Source organism: Nannospalax galili, unplaced genomic scaffold, assembly GCF_000622305.1.
Source record: "Nannospalax galili isolate Female #2095 unplaced genomic scaffold, S.galili_v1.0 scaffold781, whole genome shotgun sequence".
Taxonomy (NCBI): Eukaryota; Metazoa; Chordata; class Mammalia; order Rodentia; family Spalacidae; genus Nannospalax; species Nannospalax galili.
Window position 1 is genome coordinate 4,034,301 of NW_008346898.1, and position 19,487 is coordinate 4,053,787.

The following is a 19,487-nucleotide window of genomic DNA, read 5'->3' on the forward strand; positions in this document are numbered from 1 at the left end:
TGAACCTGGTCTCCTGTGTCTGAATGCAGCTCCGCTGACACAGTCTCCTCACCAGCCCTGGGGTCCAGGACCAGGCAGAAGCAGCGACGACAGGGGGCAGCACAGGGGGCAAGCAGAAGAGCTGCCTCAGCACCAGGTGAGCAGAAGAGCGGCCTCAGCCCAGGGAAGGCAGAAGACCAGCCTCAGCCCAGGGCAAGTGGAGGGGCAGCCTCAACGCCCATGAGAACAAAGGAGCAGCACCCACGAGAACAGAGGAGTGGCCACTGCTGGAGGTGACCTCAGTAAATGAAGATGACATTATAGGCAGCAAAAGGACAATGGAAAAGACTAAGGGGAGAGTCAACTATGTAATTAAGCAAACTGAGTCTACAAAACAAAAACCAAAATAAACCATTTTAAAAAATCATTGTTCTCTTACTGAAGAGGCTATCCATGAAGAGAGAAGGGGAAATCTCAAATTGTAAAAGTTAAGGAATTTTTTTTCTTTTTAACCATGAAAATACAGAGATGTGATATAAAGAGCCAGGAATGGATTCTATTTAAAGGATATTTTTAGGCCCTCTTAGGTAAGAAATTACATGACATTCCCCCTTTTTCAAATTAAAAATAAAAAGGAAAAGACTGCAAAGATGGCTCAGTGTTTGCCATGTGAGCATGAGGACCTGAGTCTAGATCCCCAGCATCTGCTTAGAAAGCTGGAGTGGCAGCACAATCCTTGTAATCCTGAGGCGGGGAAGTAAAGGTTGGAGGAGTGTTGAGGTGGAGAGCAACTGAGGAAGACAGCCCAATCTCAGACCTTCACATGCACTTACACATGCACATACTCATGAACACACACACACACACACACACACACACACACACACACACACGATTCACAAGGGAGAGATAGATAAAGAAAACTGATCAAGCAATGTTCTTAAGTACCGGAATAAAAGACTCATGATAGGAAGAGCACCTCTTCCTCTGGGATGGGGAAAATGCAAAAATAATGGGAAATGCAGATTAATTTTTAGAAAGTTTTAATTTGTACTATGGTTTTAGAGAGAAATACCAAGATACTTAACTATGAAGTAGGAAGTGAGTGATGTGGGGAATTTGAAGAAAAAAGAAAGTCTGCACTAACTGTTGAAAAACTAAGAAAATATGATAGACTACCAAAAAGCATCAAAAGAGAGCTGATTTTATATAAGCTAAATATGTCCTGCTATAGAGCTCTTTTTATGGTATTACTCTTCACGACAAAAGTAACTATTCTGCACAGGAGCTGAGACATAAAGCTGAGAGCCTGGGAACAAGCATCATTCATATAAGCAATCCAGAGACAGGAATAACTAAAAACAGGGACCACATGATACACACTGAAGAGCAGGAAAACTCAAGGAGAGGAAATTTTCAATAGGAATAAGAAAATGAGAGGGGTAGGAAGACGGAAAACTTTGGTAGAGCTAGACAATGAAGTTTAAGACATTAGAGATGTAGTTCAGAACACTGATGGCACGGCTCTGACAGAAGTGGGGGAAGTAGGGCAGAATAGTGACTGATGTGCAGAAAATCAGAGACTAAGGAGTTAGGATATCAGAAAGATTAGCTAGGCAGATGTGGGAGTCTGCTCCCCAAGCATCCATAGAAATACGGAGAACAGGAGGAAGAAGAGACAGACACTAAGCTATCCAATGCAGAAGAGGGAAACCCAGTGATCAGCAACCATTAAACATTTATCTACACTTTCCAGTTTTTATAGTACATTAACATTCAGCAAATAAATACAAAAACATGCACATAAGCTATAAAAAATGAGAAATAATTTATTGTTAATATCTATGTTTCAATAAATAATAATTGCATTTAAAATAACCTGGTAAAGGTACACCAGTTTGGAGAGAGTATCCACAATACATACAGCTGTATAAAAAATACATAAAGACTTTTACAGCTCAGCAATATATGGACAATGGAACCAGTTTTTAAAATTTGAATAGGCATTTCTCAAAAACATATTAAAGTGGATGTCCTAGTTTGTTTCTCTACTGCTGTGGCAAAACACTCTGACCAATACCAACTTGAGGAGGAAAGGGTTTATTTTTATCTTACATCTCCTGGGTAACAGTTCATCAGGGAGCCCAAGGCAGGAACTCAGGGCAGGAACTTGGAGGATGGAGCTGGAGCATAGGCCATGGAAGAATACTGCTTACTGGCTTGCTCCCCTGGCCCATGCTCAACCTGCTTTCTTATACAACACAGGACCACCTATGCAGTGGTGGTACCACCCACAGTGGGCTGGGCCCTCCCACATCACTCAACAGTCAAGAAGATGCCCCGTGGACATGGCCACAGGCCAGTCCTATGGAGGAAATTCCCCATTTGAGGCTCCCTCAACCCAGGTGTGCCAAGTTGACACTAAAGGTATCCAGCACAATTGACCCCTGTCAACCTGACACACAAACACATCACTATTAAACCATAACTTTTCCAATTCTTGTCCCCAAGATACTGTTAACACTAACATCACAACATAAGACAGTACAATCATAAAAGCCCCACAGACCTTAAAAAAATCCAAACACTTAAAAGTCCATAGTCTCTTTTAAAAGTCTCTTAACCGGGGGCTTCTGTGAAGTCCAAAACAAGTACTGTCTTATTTCAAAGGGAAGAATTGGGCACACGTAAGCAAAACCAAAGTCCAGCAAAGTAGCTTGAGGCTGGACATCTGGGATTCACTTATGATCTTCTGGGCTCCAAAGGGTTCTGGAAGCTCCACTTCTCTGACTCTGTTGTCCACAGCACACCTACAGCTCATCTCGCAAACACAAGCCAGCTCCTTTCCACACCTACTGCTGTCCTTGGTGGTCGACCCATGGTCCCGGCATCTCCAAAAAGCTGGGGTCTCTGCTGAAACTGAGGCTACACCTTCACCAATGGCCTCTTCTTGCCTTTGGGGTGCAAAGCCTCAGATTCTCTCCCTAACCCCTTCAATCCTGGGGTCTTCACTGCAACTGAAGCTGTACTTTCACCTATGGCCTTTCCTGGCCTGTCATGGTACCACACCTTGGCTGTTCTCTGTGATCCCTTCATGCTTTCAACACCAGATCCATGCAGGAGACTCTTACACATTACCAAGTCCTGTTTCCAGCTTGAGATGGAGGCTTGGGTTCCCTCTGTGTGCTGACCCTGAGGAAATACCTCCCAGAAGATTTCACCACAGTGATGCTGGTCTCTTGTTACTTACAGCTGATTTTCTAGCCTCAGCTAACCAGCATCAATTGTTCCAGTAAAGCAAAGGTTTTATTTCAGGTCTGCTCTCTTATTCACAGCTTATTCTTCAACCCCGACCAACCAGAACCCACAGATTCTCAATTCAAAATATTACACCAAAGCCCTGATAGTCTCCACTTCCCTTTGAAGCTTCACAAGCCAGGCCTCCATTGTCCACAACTCTTTCAGCATAACTGTTCCAAGCTCCACAGCAACAAACTCTTAGTACTCAATGGCTTTTCCAGTCCAAAGTTCCAAATGCTTTCACAATCCTAAAAACACCAAGGTCAGGTCTGTCACAGCAATACCTCACTTTCTGGTACCAAGCTACTTGGATTCTATCCTGTGAGCTAATCTGATAAATCCCTATATTCATTCTACTGATTCTGTTTCTTTACAGAACCCTAATACAGTGGACTATAAGCATATGAAAAAGTGGACAAAAAAAAGTTAATGAAAATGATACAACATGATGAAACTTCTACTATTACGCTAAGTGCAAAGTTATATACGTTAAAGGGCTGGAGAGATGGCTCAGCAGTTAAGAGCACTGGCTGTTCTTCCAGAGGACCCTTGTTCAGTTCCCAGCACCCACATGGCAGCTAATAACCATTCCTAAGTCCAGTTACAGAGGATCCAACACCTTCCTCTGGCCTCCAAAGGCACTGAACACATGTGGTGCACTTATACACATGTAGGCAAAACACACATAAAAATAAATAAAATTTTCTTTAAATAAAGAAACTATATAGATTAATAATTTATTGTCCAAGTTGTAACAATCAGGCCAACACGATGGCTCAGCAAGTAAAGGCACCTGTGGCCAAGCCTAGAAACCTAAGTTCAATCCCTGGGACCCATGTGGTAGGAGACAATGACTTCTGCTAGTTGTCCTCTCATCTCCAAATGTAAACACACATTCACACACATATGTACACAAAATAAATGAAAATGTAAAAAAAAGAAAAAGAGTAATTTAAATCTGAACAGTCTGAAGATTTTCAACATTAATGTGCCCACTACAGTGAGAAGTAGATAATCATAAAAGTTAAATATACTTAAAGAATCTAACAGAAGCACAGTTTAAATTTTTAAACATATTTTATTTATTGTTTGTTTTTATGTGTGTGAGTATACTCCCTACATGTGTGTAAGTGTGCCTGTGTCATGCAATGCCCACAGAGGTCAAAAGGAGGTACTGGATACCCTGGAATTGGAGTGACAGATGATTGTGAGCCCTGTGGGTGCTGAGAATAGAACCTGGTCCTCTGCAAGAGCAGTCAGTACTCTTAACAACTGAGCCACCTCTCCAGCCCAATGCAGTCTTAAATTTTTAAAACATATTGCACTGTTTCTTTTCTTTAAAAAGTTTTATATATTTAAAAATTATTATTATTATTATTATTATTATTTGGTCTTTTTGAGTCAGGGTCTCCCTGTAGCCCCAGCTGTCCTGGAACTCACTATGTAGACCAGGCTGGCCTTGAACTCACAGAGATCTGCCTGCCTCTGCCTTCCAAGTGCCGGGATTAAAGGCATGCGCCACCATGCCCGACTTCAAGCATAATGTAAAGAAACAAACATTAAACTCATTATATACATGTTTATTTTGCAAAAGAAAAAAACCTTATGCTAAGCATAAGAACCAGACCAAATAAAGACTGCATGTTGTAAATTTCCAATACAGGCAAACTTCACAGAGATAGGAGATTAATGGTGGTCTAGGGCTAGAGGCATGGGAAGGAACACAGGGAAATGACTGTTAATAGACACAATTTATTTTTGGAATGATGGAACTGCTTTTAATTTATGTTTTATGTGATGGTTGCACAATTATGTAAATTTACCAAAACTTTTAAAACGTAAGCAAATAAATTAACTAACCTGAAAAAGGGATCCTTTCTTATTGATCTGCCTCCATGTTTTTTCTCATAGTGTTGCAAGAGGAAAATCCATAGTACACACTGCAGGTAGGGCTAAGAGAAGAATATGGAACAGCTTATGACTGAATCAGCATTTTTTTTCTTTTCCAACAGAATCACAACTTACATGCATCAAGTTCTTTACCATAACCAAAACAATCCTCATAAATGTTTTGTGTTTGTCACGATAAAGATAAAAATAAGTTGTTTCATTTACTTTCTTGGTGCTAAATCTTGAATTCAGGACTTCACATACATAAAGCATATTATTCCATGAACTATACTCCCAGTCATCAATTTTAATACAAACTAAAGTTATTTTTTGTAAAATAATTCTTCATATATTTTCTACCTCTATAATTTTTATTTACTGTCAGTTCTATAACATATAATCACACACAAAAGCTTAGCCAGGAATGGTGGCCTTTGCATGTAATCCTAGAACTGAGGAAATAGAAAGATCATAAGGTCAAGGCCAGGCTCAGCTGAGATCCTATCTCACAAAGAGCAATAAAACAAAAGCTTTGTTCTTGTGTCTATGGAAGCCAGAGTTGTATTAAAACAGAATTAATAACATGGAAAAGCTAGGCATATTAAAGTGGGTAGTGTTGGTGAATTAAAGGTATTACTACTAAAATGCATACTGTCTAGCATTAACACATTTGACTTATGGGCTTGTTCTTTACAGAACAGGATAAAAATTAAAACTAACTAAAACAGAAACAACCAAAAACCACTGTTTTCTAATTTACCTTGTAGCCCAAGGATGACCTTATGTTTCTAGTCTTCCTGCCTCCACCTCCTGATGCTAGGACTACAAGTGTGTATCATCACATCTGATTTATACTGTGCTAGGGATCAAACCAAGGGTTCCATACGTGATAGGCAAGCACTCTTAACAACTGAGCTACATCCCTAACCAAAAACCCATTCTTAAGGGGACACATTAACCAAAGAAAATACTTTCTGCTATTTCTTACCATTATAAGAGCAACTAAAAGCCTATCCCATGGATCATAGGTATTCTCATTTTGGGGTATATTCTTCCAAGAACCCTAAGAAAAAAAATTTTATGATGTATAAACAGAAATATGCATTTTGGATTAAAAAATTTTAAGTTCTTTAAACATAAATTTGTGCTTTTTATGAATAAGTTGTTCCTATTAATAAATTACATTTTCTAAATCTAAGTTAAAATCTTCCTTGCCCTAAAATATTTCTATGTGTAGATATAAACTGAACACATTAAGCTTAAGGGAAAAAAATAATTATTAGGCAATACTAATTCAATAATTTACTACTAAATTTTAATAGAATATTTTTATTGTATGTGAATGAGTGTTTTGCTGCATCTATACAATGCAATGTCCACAGAGGCCAGAAAAGGGCATCGTATTCCCTAGAACTGGAGTTACTGACAGTTGTTAGTTGACATGTGGGTGCTGGGAACAGAACCCAGGTCCTCTGCAAGAACAGCCAGTGCTCTTAACTGTGGAGCCATATCTCCAAACCTTTATTTCATTTTTTTCTAATAAAATAATTATCCAAGTTCAAAACTAATCTGACTTTTTTCATCATATTTTCTTGGGAAAAAATATCTCACATTTTTCTCTCATTACTTTAAAGTATAATCATTACTCAATCTTTAAAAAACTCCTAAAAACAAAACTGGCTGAAACCAGATAATATATCGAATTACGCACATTAACTTGAGCATCAAAAACCATGTAATCAACACAGTTTTTCTCCTTTCACACCTTAGGTTAGACATACTTGAAAAGATCTCATGTTTAAATTGATATATTAATATTAAACAAGTAGTAGCTGTTAATCACGTGCACTTTACTATTTTCAGTACAAGAACTAAGATCTAGATTAAGGAATGTTTATTTATACTTTAAAATTTTTAAAACATCCAATAGACTCACCTTTATGAAAGAAATCAAGCAACCTAGGAGTGGGTAGATTGGAATGGCTATGCAAAATGTGTAATGAAATACAGCTGTAACTGTGTATCCCAAAAAGAAAGTTATTTCAGTGATTGCAATACAAGCCAATGCTGTCTAAAGAAGAAAAAGAGAGGGAAAAAAGTCACAAAAGGTTTAAAAATCAATCCTCTAACAAAAAAAGGACTAGAGATGATAGCCAGAAAGCAATAAGTGCATAGGAGTTGTTTGTCACTACCATCTTTTGTTAGTTGTTGGACACTCTGAACACCATTCCTTTGAAACGGATGAAGTGATATAGAAATATACTCACAGAAAGATGCTGATAGTTCTCTACATAAGTTCCCTACTTACAAAAGACTCATATTTTAGCATAATCACCTAAGAGCTCCTGATATGATAAGCTGATATGAAAAACTGAAATAGTATAAAAGTGTGACTTACCACAGAATAGATAAATGACCAAAATTCTTTGGTATTTAAAATTTTCTTAAAGGTGAATGAAGCAACGTATGTGAACAGAATAACTGATGGAACATAGCCTATAAGGCAAAAAACCTGTAAATCAGAAATGCGCATGTTTCTGTAAAAATATCAATAGTTGGTAACACAACATAAAACAGCACAACCATACTAAAATATTATTTCTCAAATGTTAGTCTTCAATGAACCATCCCCAAAACTAGCGCCTTAGCTACTTGAACAATCCATATCTCCATTAAATCAATTAAAATCATGCTTTTTATTAGTTTATACAATCTTAGGTAATTTAAACAGAACATTATTTGGAATATTTTATTCCAAGTAAAATGCTCTCTCGTTATTTCAGTATAAAAATCAATCAGTTGGTTACAATTGTAGCTTTCTCAAATATTAGCAACAATTTAATAAACCACACTTAAAATTAACATAACTTTAAAGATCATTCTATATGGTGTAAACCAATACATCAAGTTCAAATGTTATTATCTCTGGCAAAACATGTTTACTTTGTCTCCTCACGCCTAACTTGGTTTTTCCCTATTAAAAATCATTAATGAAAGAGACTCTTAGCATTTTCATGAATAGGAACATAAAATAGTTCCAAGTAATATGAATGTGAGTTAGATGTTTCCTTCATCTTTTCAGATAGCTTAAAATTTGGAAATAAACGAGTTTCTTCCTCGTGGCTTGAGAAAGGGCTCTGGTTAAGCATGAGGCAACAATGAGGACAAGGAGGACTGGAGATGGGACTCAGCATCCTGCAACAAAGCGGGTGTCCTGCAGATGCCTGTCATCTTGCTCTCAGGGAGCCACACCCTCTCTGGTCTTTGCATACACTAATGCAGATCCAGATGCAGACACAGACACGCACATGCACATACTCACATACACACACACAAAATAAATTAAGCTGGACATGGTGGTTCACTCCTTAAGAGGCACTTAAGAGGCAGAGGCAAGCAAATCTCTGAGTTCAAGACCACCCTGGTCTACACAGCGAGGTCCAGACCAGCCAGGGCTACACAATGAGACCCTGTCTAAAAATAATCATTAATTAATTAATCACTTAATTAAATATTTTTAAAAGATAAGAGTTATTTTCTTATAAAATTATGTTCAGGCATAAGAAAGATGTCACTTACTGAACAGAATACATTTAGGTATGCCTGATTACAAACAAGTAGGTAGTCTACTTGAAAGACCGTAACAGTTAAAGAAGTTATTTTTAAGTAGTGGTGGGTTTTTATTTTTTGTTTGTTTGCTTGTTTTTTAACAAAACACTGTGAGGCTAGAGAGATGGCTCTGGAGTTAAGAGCACTTCCTGCTCTTCCAAAGGACCTGAATTTAGTACTCAGCACCCAGATGGCTCACAACTAACTGTAAACACAGCTCCAGGGGCTCTGATGCCATCTTCTGACCTTTGCAGGCATCTATACACACATAGTATACATACATACATACATACATACATACATATATACACACACATAAATATAGAAAATAACTATAAAATCAACTGTAATAAAAATTGAATTAAATGTACCATATACAATAAAAACATTTTCTTCTGCTTTATTTTAAAAAGTTAATTTGCACATTATCCAACCAGACAGTTATCATATATATTTTTCAAATAATATTTTATCAATAAGTATTATGAATACAACTGAAGTCAACTTACCACAGCAAGGACTTTTAAAGCATAAAAATATAGTCCATGATGAAATGCAAATAAACTTCCTAACATCAAAGTAAGAACAATAAAAAACAAGGGAATATCCACAATGGCTTGTCCAATCCAATATGCAGATGGCAAAAGACCTGAAAGCTTAAATTGAGTGTAAGCCTTGATCTAAAAAGAAAAGGAAAAATATATTAAAATCTTATACATTTTACCAATAAAAAGTGAATAAATTATTTTAGAGCTTTTAATTTTATATCAACAAACCAAAAATAGCTCACATTTCAGGCACACAGGTAACAAAGGGCCTCCTGATACCAAATACAGACCTCATTTCAGCTCTTAGGGTTGTTTCTGAGATTTAACAATCTCAACAAAATTTTTGAGAATCAAAATATAATAAGATAAAGCAAAATCATTCATGAAGTTTACAGTTATGCCAGCAATGAGCAGCCAAAACACACTGATAGATAACTGTAGAAGTAAATGAAGATATGTGCAAAGGGAAAAGGAGTTTCTTTTCAATAAAAATCTGTAATAGGGAAGCTCAGAAACTGTCAATTATCTTCTGGATCTGACAGAATTTCAGATTATGTGTGAAACTCTGTGTAAAGAAAATAAATTTCAAAGCATTTTTTAAGTCTTCCCTAAGTCCTGCTGGCTATCAATCCTACTCATTTGATTTGTACCACTTATAAAACTATCTACTTATAATAATTTCAAATATTATATGAAAGATGAGGGCATAGAGTGAGAAATGGGAAACAAGAAACAAAAAGATCAGTTAAGAAGAGGTAAAAGGAAAATTCTGGACACACTTTATATTTAATGAATTACAGTAACATCAACACGTAAATTTCTAATGCAAGTACAAAAACTTAACCAAGTCAAATAGAATTATTCTCGATAATTTAAGTTTTCGTCATGAAAACTTAGAAAGAACCTCTGTATACTTAGCAATTTTTCCTAGGCTCTAGTGATGACAATTTTTCAACTTTTGTTTCATGCAGCATTAATTAATGACTTGTACATTCAATACATTACTAAAAGCTAAAAATTAGAGGCAAATAAGAGACTTTGGAGTGCTCAGCACTAAATGGGACACCTGTATCATACTCTCTCCTTCCAAGGCTCAGAGATCGTTGCGGAAAAGGGGGTGGAATGATTCTTAGAGCCAGCATAGGGGATGACCACATGAAAACAGTATTTTCCAGACAGCAGGGCAGCTGCACATATGAACCCACAGCACTAGTGGCAGTATGCACAAGACTTACTCAAGCTCAAGCCAGACAAGATCCCAGCTTTGAGGGGTGGAAAGGAGATGGGCATAAAGCACCAACTCTAACTGAGATACTATTGGCAATTGATAGCTGCTGGAAGAGGGAAAGTCAGTTTTCTTTAAGAGTATGACACCAGGTAGGCTGGGCTCCAGGGGACAGATCAATACCCAAGAGCATTTGGGGAACACAAATAGGCTTTAAAAAATAATAATAGAGGATATGAAGTCAAGGGGGAGTAAAGAGGGGATGGAGGGAGGAAGGGGGTCTGCATACACTCAAAATACACTGTATGGAATTCTCAAAGAATCAAAAATAATATTAACAAAAAATACAGACAGGTTAGTGTACAAAATCAAAAAGAACATATTCAATTCTTAAACATTTAAACAAGCTAAGTGACCCTAGGAAGTTATATGAACACTCTCATACTTGCTTTCTTGAACTATTAAAGTAAAATAAAATTTAACATCTCAGTGCTGTAAGGAAGAGAGGTCATAATCTTTAAAAAACACAATCAACTACTCAAGTAACAAATACCAAAAATATTACAACAGTATTTATACATTACTGACTTCTCCAAATTGAATATTCTTAAAGTTTGCTATAATACAAATAGGTTATTTTTATATAACACTTCTTACTAGAAATTGATATTTCTAATTTTATATATATATACACCTTTTTTTTAGGGGGAGGGTCTTTTTCAGACAGTCTCCCTGTAGCCCCAGGGTCCTGGAACTCACTATGTAGACTTGACTGGCCTTGAACTCACAGAGACTCATCTGCCTCTGCTTCCTGAGCACTGAGATTAAAGGTGTGCGCCACCACGCCTGGCTTAGTATATTTTTAAACTAACATTCAAAAATACTTTCTGACATTTAGTTATTTATGCACAAACACCATGGCATGTGTGGCGGTCAGAGGACAGCCTGTAGGAACTGGTGCTCTCATTCTACCATATGGGTTTTGGGAACTCAAACTTGAGAGGGTCAAGCCTGACAGCACCTGATACCTGTCTTTTTTTTTTTTTTTAACTGACTATTTACCTTATGATTCTCTGCATTTTCCATGGCAAAGTAAGGTGGCATGGCAGTAACGATGACTCCAAGCAAAGCTGCTTGGAAGTACAGCTCAACTTTAAAAACTATGTCAGTGATTTCCTGAAAGACAAACAGAGGACAGGAAATGAAACTGAGAGCTACGTTAGAATACCCCAGTACATTGTAAAGGAATAACAAAACATCTTTGCAAACACATTTGGGGATCTCCCCCAGGCTGAATGGCAGATTTATTAACAGGTGATGGTGGGCTATGCTACCAACTCTGTCACTAATTAAATACCTGTATGGTTCTAAACAAATCACTGAATTCCCATTCTCTTACAACACAGAATAATTTGCATAAAAATTAAGCTTCAATATTCAATAAACAATATGTGATACACAATTTGGATACATACCAGCTGTTTAACGCAATAATAAGAAATATCTAAGAATAGTATTTGGTACTTTTCACTGATTTTGTGGACTATGTTACAAATGGGATCTTGATCCTTTTTTCCCTAGCGAAAAGTTATATTCAAATTTATCTTCCTAAGGAACCAAGAAATTCTCCCCGATGGGGGAAATTTAACTCCAGAAATTCCAGTGTGCCTTGTTACCTCAGGGATTAAGGGAGCCAGCTGACTTTCCAGGGCAATCTGGCAAATAGCATCTAAATGTGGATTATCTGAGACCTAGGGTAATGTATTACCTCCTACCCTCAGCAAGTCCATTCTCCTATACTTGTACCCTGCTCCTGGTGCTAGAGATGGAACCCAGAGTTTTGCACTTGCTATGCAAGCACCTGCCAGTAAATTCCCAACTCTTCCCCACCCTTGTTAGGTAAGATGATAAACTCGGGCTGGAGAAATGTCTCAGTAGTTAAGAGCACTGGCTGCTCTTGCAGAGGGCCCAGTTCAATTTCTAGCACCACACTGTGGCTAACAACTGTCCAAAACTCCAGTTCCAGGGGATCCAATGCCCTCTTCTGACCTCCATGGGCATTACATGACACAGGTGCACTTACATACATGCAGGCAATATACTCATACACACAAAATAAAAATAAATAAAAGTTTTTAAAAAGATGATAAACTCATGGAGTAGGGAAGGTACTCTGCACTAGAACACAACCCACATTTGTGTCTAGGAAGCACCTAGCCTTGGCACACTCTTTCATTGGATAATGAGGAAACAGTAAACCACCATCCAGTTATTCCTGGCCTAATATATTTTCCTATATAGGAATAAGGCTAATTTTATAATTCATGACATGTGACCTTACAGAATTTGCACCAAACTCTAGGCCATGCCAATGAGAAAGGTCCACAAAGAATTCACAAAAGTTTGAATGGAGAAGTGGTGAATAAAAGGGAAAAGTGGGGCTGGAGAGATGGCTCAGCAGTTAAGAGCACTGGCTACTCCTGCAGAGGACCCAGGTTCGAATCCCAGCCTCACATGGGATTCAAACAACCATCCATAACTCCAGTTCCAGGGGATACAACATCTTCTTCTGACTTCCACAGGCACTGCACAACACGGGTGCACTTTCACACAAGCAGGCAACACACATTCATACATGTAAAATAAGAGTAATTTTTTTAAAAAAGGGAAAAGTCTGGAATAAAAGTAAAACTGTATCTAAAAACAATAAGCTTTAAAAAGTCCCATTTTGTTTTCTCCAGTTTCTACAAATGATATGGTTGTAGTCACTATCTGAAAGAAAATGGAAGAGATCTTTTGTAAGAGCTACAGATCCATACTGAAGTAATTGTGATTACTTCAGTGTACGAGAAAGAAATGAGATTGATAATAAGGGATTTTAATTGTATGTTTAAAGTTATGTTAATAAAAAATAAGCATTACAGGATATTAATATTTGAAAAGTATGGACAGCAGAGATATAGTTACTCTTTCTCTGTGGGTTTTATTTATTTATTTACTTTTATTTTATGTGAATGAGTTTGCCTGCATGTGTATAAGTTCATCACATGCATGCAATGCCTGGGGAGGCTAGACGAGGGTGTCCCTAGAAATGGCATTACAGATGTTTGTTAGTGGCCTGATGTGGGTGTTGGAAACTGAATCCAAGTCCTCTGGAAGAGCAGCCAGTGCTCTTAACTGCTGAGGCATCTCTCTAGCCCTTTTTTATAGGTTTTAACTATTTCACAATTGATAGAATTACAAGGGATGATTTCAGCATAATCTATGCGGTAGGAGCTATAAATATTTGTTCCTGTCCAGAAACCACTCCACATGCATATATCAAAAATACCAATTATACCAAGAAAATTCCACAAAGGTAACCAGTCCAGTAGGTTAAAAGTGAAATATATATTTCCATTCCACCAAAACAACTCTTCTATCTATAATCTCAAGATTGGTGCCTAATAACTACTGTATACCTAAAACTCTACAAAATACAAGACTCTTCCCATCTCATCTCACAAATGCAACAGTAATCAGGTCAGGCCCCTGAGTTTCAGCAGGGCTCTAGCACTGTTCCTAATGCCGAACTCAGACATTCATCTCTTCTCCTATCAACTCATCTGTTAAGATCTTCCTTAAAAGAAAAGATCATCTCTGATCTGATCTTTCCTTTCCTATACCCCAATTTCCATATGGAAATCTCTTTTCATCCTGATGCCAATAATCTTTCTAAAATGCCAATTTAGTATTTCTTTGTCCCCATGTCCAAGTACAGCCATAGCAAGAAAAGTACCAACTTAATCTTCAATATAATTACCAATTAAAGCTACCAAAAGATTTTAACAAACTAAACAAATTTTAGGTATAGATTAAACAGCCATGGTCATCTATACAAGTGAATGTGTTTGACTTTTCAGGCAAGGAATTTTCTGTTTCACAGAGAAAGCAAGCATATCTCCTCCACACCCATATTTTCCTTCTCTTTTATTAAGAGATGTCTTGCCTCTCTATCCTCTGTCTTCTCAGATCTGAATTCTCAGATCTGAATACTGTAACTTTAACTCCCTGGTCTCCACTAGATTGTAAAGGAACAGAGAACAGGAGGGAGAGGAGAAAGGAAAAAGAACAGTTCCCTGTAACTTCTCTCTCCCTCTGAACCATTCATAGCTAAAACTTTTGAAAGGTGTCTCCTTTTGCTCATATTGATGTACCAAGCCTCTATTATCTCCACTGAGTTCACTCTGGCCATCAATGATTTCCTTGTGGCTAAAGTCTGTAACAGATGTTCTCTGGTCTTGCAGGTGCATCATGAGACATCTTTCTGTCTGACCATAGCTTAGTGACACTGGCAATTACGGACCACATAGTTCGCAAACCACAAACGACGGCTGTCCTCCTCATCTGCTGCATCTTAATAACCACCAAGTCCTGATGTTTCTAACCCTCACGTCTCACCGTAATCGGTACTACTACCTGGGTTCAAGCTTCCACAGTCTCTCATTTGAACTACTGCCAACATCTCCAATCTAGTGTCCCTCTCTGTTGTTTTTCTCTTTTGTTGTTTTGTTTTGTGTGTTTGTGGCATGGTGCATACATGTGTGGTACGTACAGATGACTGTGCAGGTGCATACACTTGTGGGTGCATGCAGATGCCACAGAAGATACTGCCTTGACATAAGGTCTTTCACTAAACTGGAAGCTCACTACTTTGGCTACAATGGCTGGTCAGCAAGCTTCCTAGATTCAACTGTCTTGGGGTCACAGGTATACACAGCCATGCACAGCTTTTGCAGTGGGTGCTGGGGATCCAACTCGGGTCCTCCTGTTTGCAGAACAAGTACCCTTATTCACCGAGCCACTCTCCAGCCTTCTCTAGTTTATTCTCTCCCCTACATCCCCCACAGTATAGCTCAAGTTGTCTTAAAGCACTAATTTACTGGTCACACTTCTTACTTTTTTTTTGGTCTTTTTGAGACAGGGTCTCCCTGTAGCCCCAGCTGTCCTAGAATTCACTATGTAGGCTAGGATGGCCTTGAACTCAGTGATCCGCCTGCTTCTGCCTCCCGAGTGCTGGGATTAAAGGCGTGCACCACCACGCCCAGCTTTCTCTTCAGATCCTATAAATCTTTCGCCTTTTTCTTTTTTTTTTTTTTTTAACTCTTTGGGAGTTTGTTCCTATGATACATGTCAAAATGGAGTAGAATTCCTTGAGACAACACACAAGACTTTTCTTAATTTTCTAGGGCCTTGCTGTGATCTTAATTTTATACCTGATTATTCTTTCTCTCTCAACTAATCTCCTAATAAGTTATCTTTTTACGTGTTTTCCCCTCCACTTGTAATTCCTAGTTCCCCTTTCCAGAACACTAGTCCCACTTCACTCTTCAGGGAACTAACTGCTCTTCACATCTTCTCTATTGTTTCCCCTCCCTGATCCTATCCCTACAATCACAACTGCATTTGTACTAAATCCTTCCCATGTTATCATAAACTCTGTCCTTAATTGTGATATTTTACACACCTTACAGAGAGAGCGAGAGCGAGAGAGCGAGAGAGCGAGAGAGAGAAAGAGAGAGAGCGAGAGAGAGCGATTTCTCTGAGATAGAAGTACCTTTTACTCTTATAAGATAATTCTTGGTGGGCTTTTAGATAATGATCAAGAGGGCTGGAATGGAGAAAGAAGAGTAACTAAAAAGAGAGCTGAAATCTGGGCAGAGTGTTGCATGCCTTTAATCCCAGCACTTGGGAGGCAGAGGCAGATGATCACTGTGAGATTGAGGCCAGCCTGGCCTACATCATGGTTCTAAGTCAGCTGGGGCTTCAGGGAGACCCTGTCTCAAAAAGATGCCCCACCCCCCAGAAGGAGAGTTGATGACAAATATGCCTAAGTAATAAAGTCTCCATATAAATGCAGAAGGGATCTGACAGCTCAAAGGTTGATAAGCATATTTGTGTTCCATAAAGTTGATGTATCTCAACAAGAACTGAACTGTGTATCATGTCATATGACTGTTCATCTTTATCTTTTATTGATATCTTTTTTTAAATTTCTTATTATTTTTATTTTATGTGTATGTGTGTATTGCCTGCATGTAGGTATGTGCACCTGAGTTGTGTGATGCCCACGGAGGTCAGAAGAGGCTGTCGGATCCCCCGGGACTGGAGTTACGGACAGTTGTTAGCTGCCATGTGGGTGCTGGGATTCGAACCCGGGTCTTCTGCAAGAACAACCAGTGTTCTTAACCACTGAGCCATCTTTCCAGCCCCATGTTTATATCATTTCTTGACAAGCTAGTAAACATAAGCCATAAACTATTTCCCTAAGTCCTATGAGCCACTCTAGCTCACAGAAGAAATTCAAAAAATGGGTCACAGATACCCCCGTTTTATTGAAGCCTGTGGTTTAGAGGAACAGGTACGAACCTGGAGTTGGAGATTAGCACTCGAAATGCAGGTCATACTTGTGTGACTATGCCCATAACCTGTGAGGCAGACACTATTCCCAGACAGAAAGTGTCAGGATTGAGTCAATTACAGGATACCCAGCTGACCCTGCTAAAGAACTGCTTGTACCCAAAACATCTGATGCCAGAAGTACTGTATACAATGAAGTACAAAAGTTAAGAAAATCACGTTTCTTGTCTGTTGTATTATGCCTGCAGCAGTACGACCCTTGTTGCACTCCATTACTGCTTTTTCGTTTGCTTCCCCCTCTATATAGTAAGCTTCTTCATCTCTTGCTATCCGAGGAATCTTAGCAAAGTACATAGCTACTGCAAGCACTTAGGAAGTGTCTGAATTCATATTAAAAGTGGCAAAGAATTATTGAAAAAAATCATCTTTAACTTTGCAATCCTGCAAAGTGTATTATTAAAAATAGTTGACTGTAGTTGTATAGTGTACAATAATATGATTAAGGTGTATGGTTTTAGAAAAGACCCACATGGTGCACGGAGCAAACCAACTCCCAATAGTTGTCCTCTAACCTCCACATGCGTGCTCTGGCACATGTGCACCCACACACAAATACACAGGCATGGATGCAAAATAAAAATGTAAGTGGAAAATTTTAAAGCCTAGGACACAGTAGGATTAATAGATTTCTATACAAAAAACAAATTCCACTCTTATACACCAAAAAATTAAATGAAAATATATCACAGGCCTTACTGTAAATACTAAAACTACAGAAGCCTGAGAAAAACCAAAGTAAGTGCTTTTTTTTTTTTTTTTACTTTGAGTTTGGCAAAGTTTTCTCTTTTTTTTGTTTTTTGTTTTTGTTTGGTTTTTTTTTTTTTTTTTTGACACAGGGTCTCCCTGTAGCCACAGCTGGCCTGAAACTTTGCCCAGCAGGCAAAGATTTCTTAACAATGACACCAAAAGCACAAAAAGCTTACTGGGGAAGTAAGTGTAGGTCAATGACAGTGAGAAACCTCCTCATCCCCACTGCTAACTAGAATGGAAAGTAGTGCAACCACTTTGGGAAAGGGTTTTATAGTTCATCAAAACGTTAAACCATAAAGTTACCATAGCAATTCTACTCTAAAATACATACCAAAACAAGTAAAAACACATTATTGCATAAAAAGCTGTTCTCAAATAGTCACAGCATTATGTGTCAAGAGTCAAAAAGTAGAAACAATTCAAATGTCCACCAACTGATAATGGAAAAGCAGAACATGCAAGTACTCCATGAACGCACTGCATAACTGCACAGCAGAATGTTAGCAATGAGAGAGTACGTACTGATACATACTATATATGAATCTACATATACAAATCTACTGTATGCTAAGTAAAAGGTAGACACAAGATCACCTATGACTCCATCTGTAAGAAATGGCTAGAGGTCAGTCCAGAGACAGAAAGGGGACTAACGGTTGTCTAGGACAAGAAGCAGGTTTGGGAGGAATAAGGAGCTATTACAATGAGTCCAAAGGGTACGGGGAAAATAACAAAATAGATGAAATTATATCAAGAACATGACAAATTAATTTTACACTTTAAATGAGCCAATAAGATGGTATGTCAATTTTATTTCAATAAAGCTGTTGAAAAAGCTTAACATAAAGGAAAAATGTCATCACAGATATTTTCCTTATTTTTCTTACATGAGAAACAAACGACTGAGGGGAAAATAATGTTGAATATCTTTCTGAAGACTTAACGTGGCCTTGTTATACACAACCCAACAGTTCTTAGAGCAAAAATGGTTGTCTGCGTGACTCAAGATTTTTTTCAGTACTTCAATTAACAAGATTCCAAATAAAAATACATATTTTTATATTTTATTATTTTTATTTTATGTGTATGTGTGTATTGCCTGCATGTAGGTAAATGCACCTGTGTCATGCAATGCCCGCAGAACAGAAGATTCTGTTGGATCCCCTAGGACTGGAGTTACAGACAGTTGTTAGCTGCCATGTGGGTGCTGGGATTCAAACCCGGGTCTTCTGCAAGAACAACCATTATTCTTAACTGCTGAGCCATCTCTCCAGCCCATAAAAGTATTTTTTAACAATCCTCATTTTATCAACAATTACACACACACACACACACACACACACACACACACACACACACGCACACACAAAAAAAGCATTGTTTCACAAAAGTAGTATCAAACAGACTCTCTGATCTTGACGCAAACTAATCCTGGAGACTCCTAAACTCCCTGCCACGAGTTTCAAGATTAAGAGATTTCCAAAGATGGCTTTTTATCTGCATGTTTGCTTACTTGAATGAATGGCGTACTCCAGATCTGAATAGCTTCTGTCACATTCAAACGATAAAGATAGTAGTTACTGATGATATTCATCATTACTGGTAAAGAATAAACCATAGTACTGTTGAAAACAGCTGTAAAAATATAGTCCTAAAATTAAAAAAAAGTTATTACATACTTTGTAAATATAATATTACTAAAGATTCAAAATTTCTTGCCAACTTAA

At 37.9% G+C, this 19,487-nt stretch overlaps 1 protein-coding gene across 2 annotated transcripts in view; it reads right to left on the reverse strand.

Annotated features, from left to right (window-relative positions):
- Abca5 (ATP binding cassette subfamily A member 5) overlaps positions 1-19,487 on the reverse strand; it is a 97,332-nt gene that overhangs the window by 13,547 nt on the left and 64,298 nt on the right. For both annotated transcript variants that reach the window (XM_008843221.3, XM_029568369.1), the window contains 7 exons: positions 19,274-19,411; positions 11,614-11,727; positions 9,288-9,458; positions 7,568-7,681; positions 7,106-7,240; positions 6,158-6,232; positions 5,140-5,231 (listed from right to left, as the gene is read on the reverse strand). In XM_008843221.3, coding sequence (XP_008841443.1) covers positions 5,140-5,231; positions 6,158-6,232; positions 7,106-7,240; positions 7,568-7,681; positions 9,288-9,458; positions 11,614-11,727; positions 19,274-19,411 — 839 coding nt within the window. The remainder of the gene's footprint in view (positions 1-5,139; positions 5,232-6,157; positions 6,233-7,105; positions 7,241-7,567; positions 7,682-9,287; positions 9,459-11,613; positions 11,728-19,273; positions 19,412-19,487) is intronic.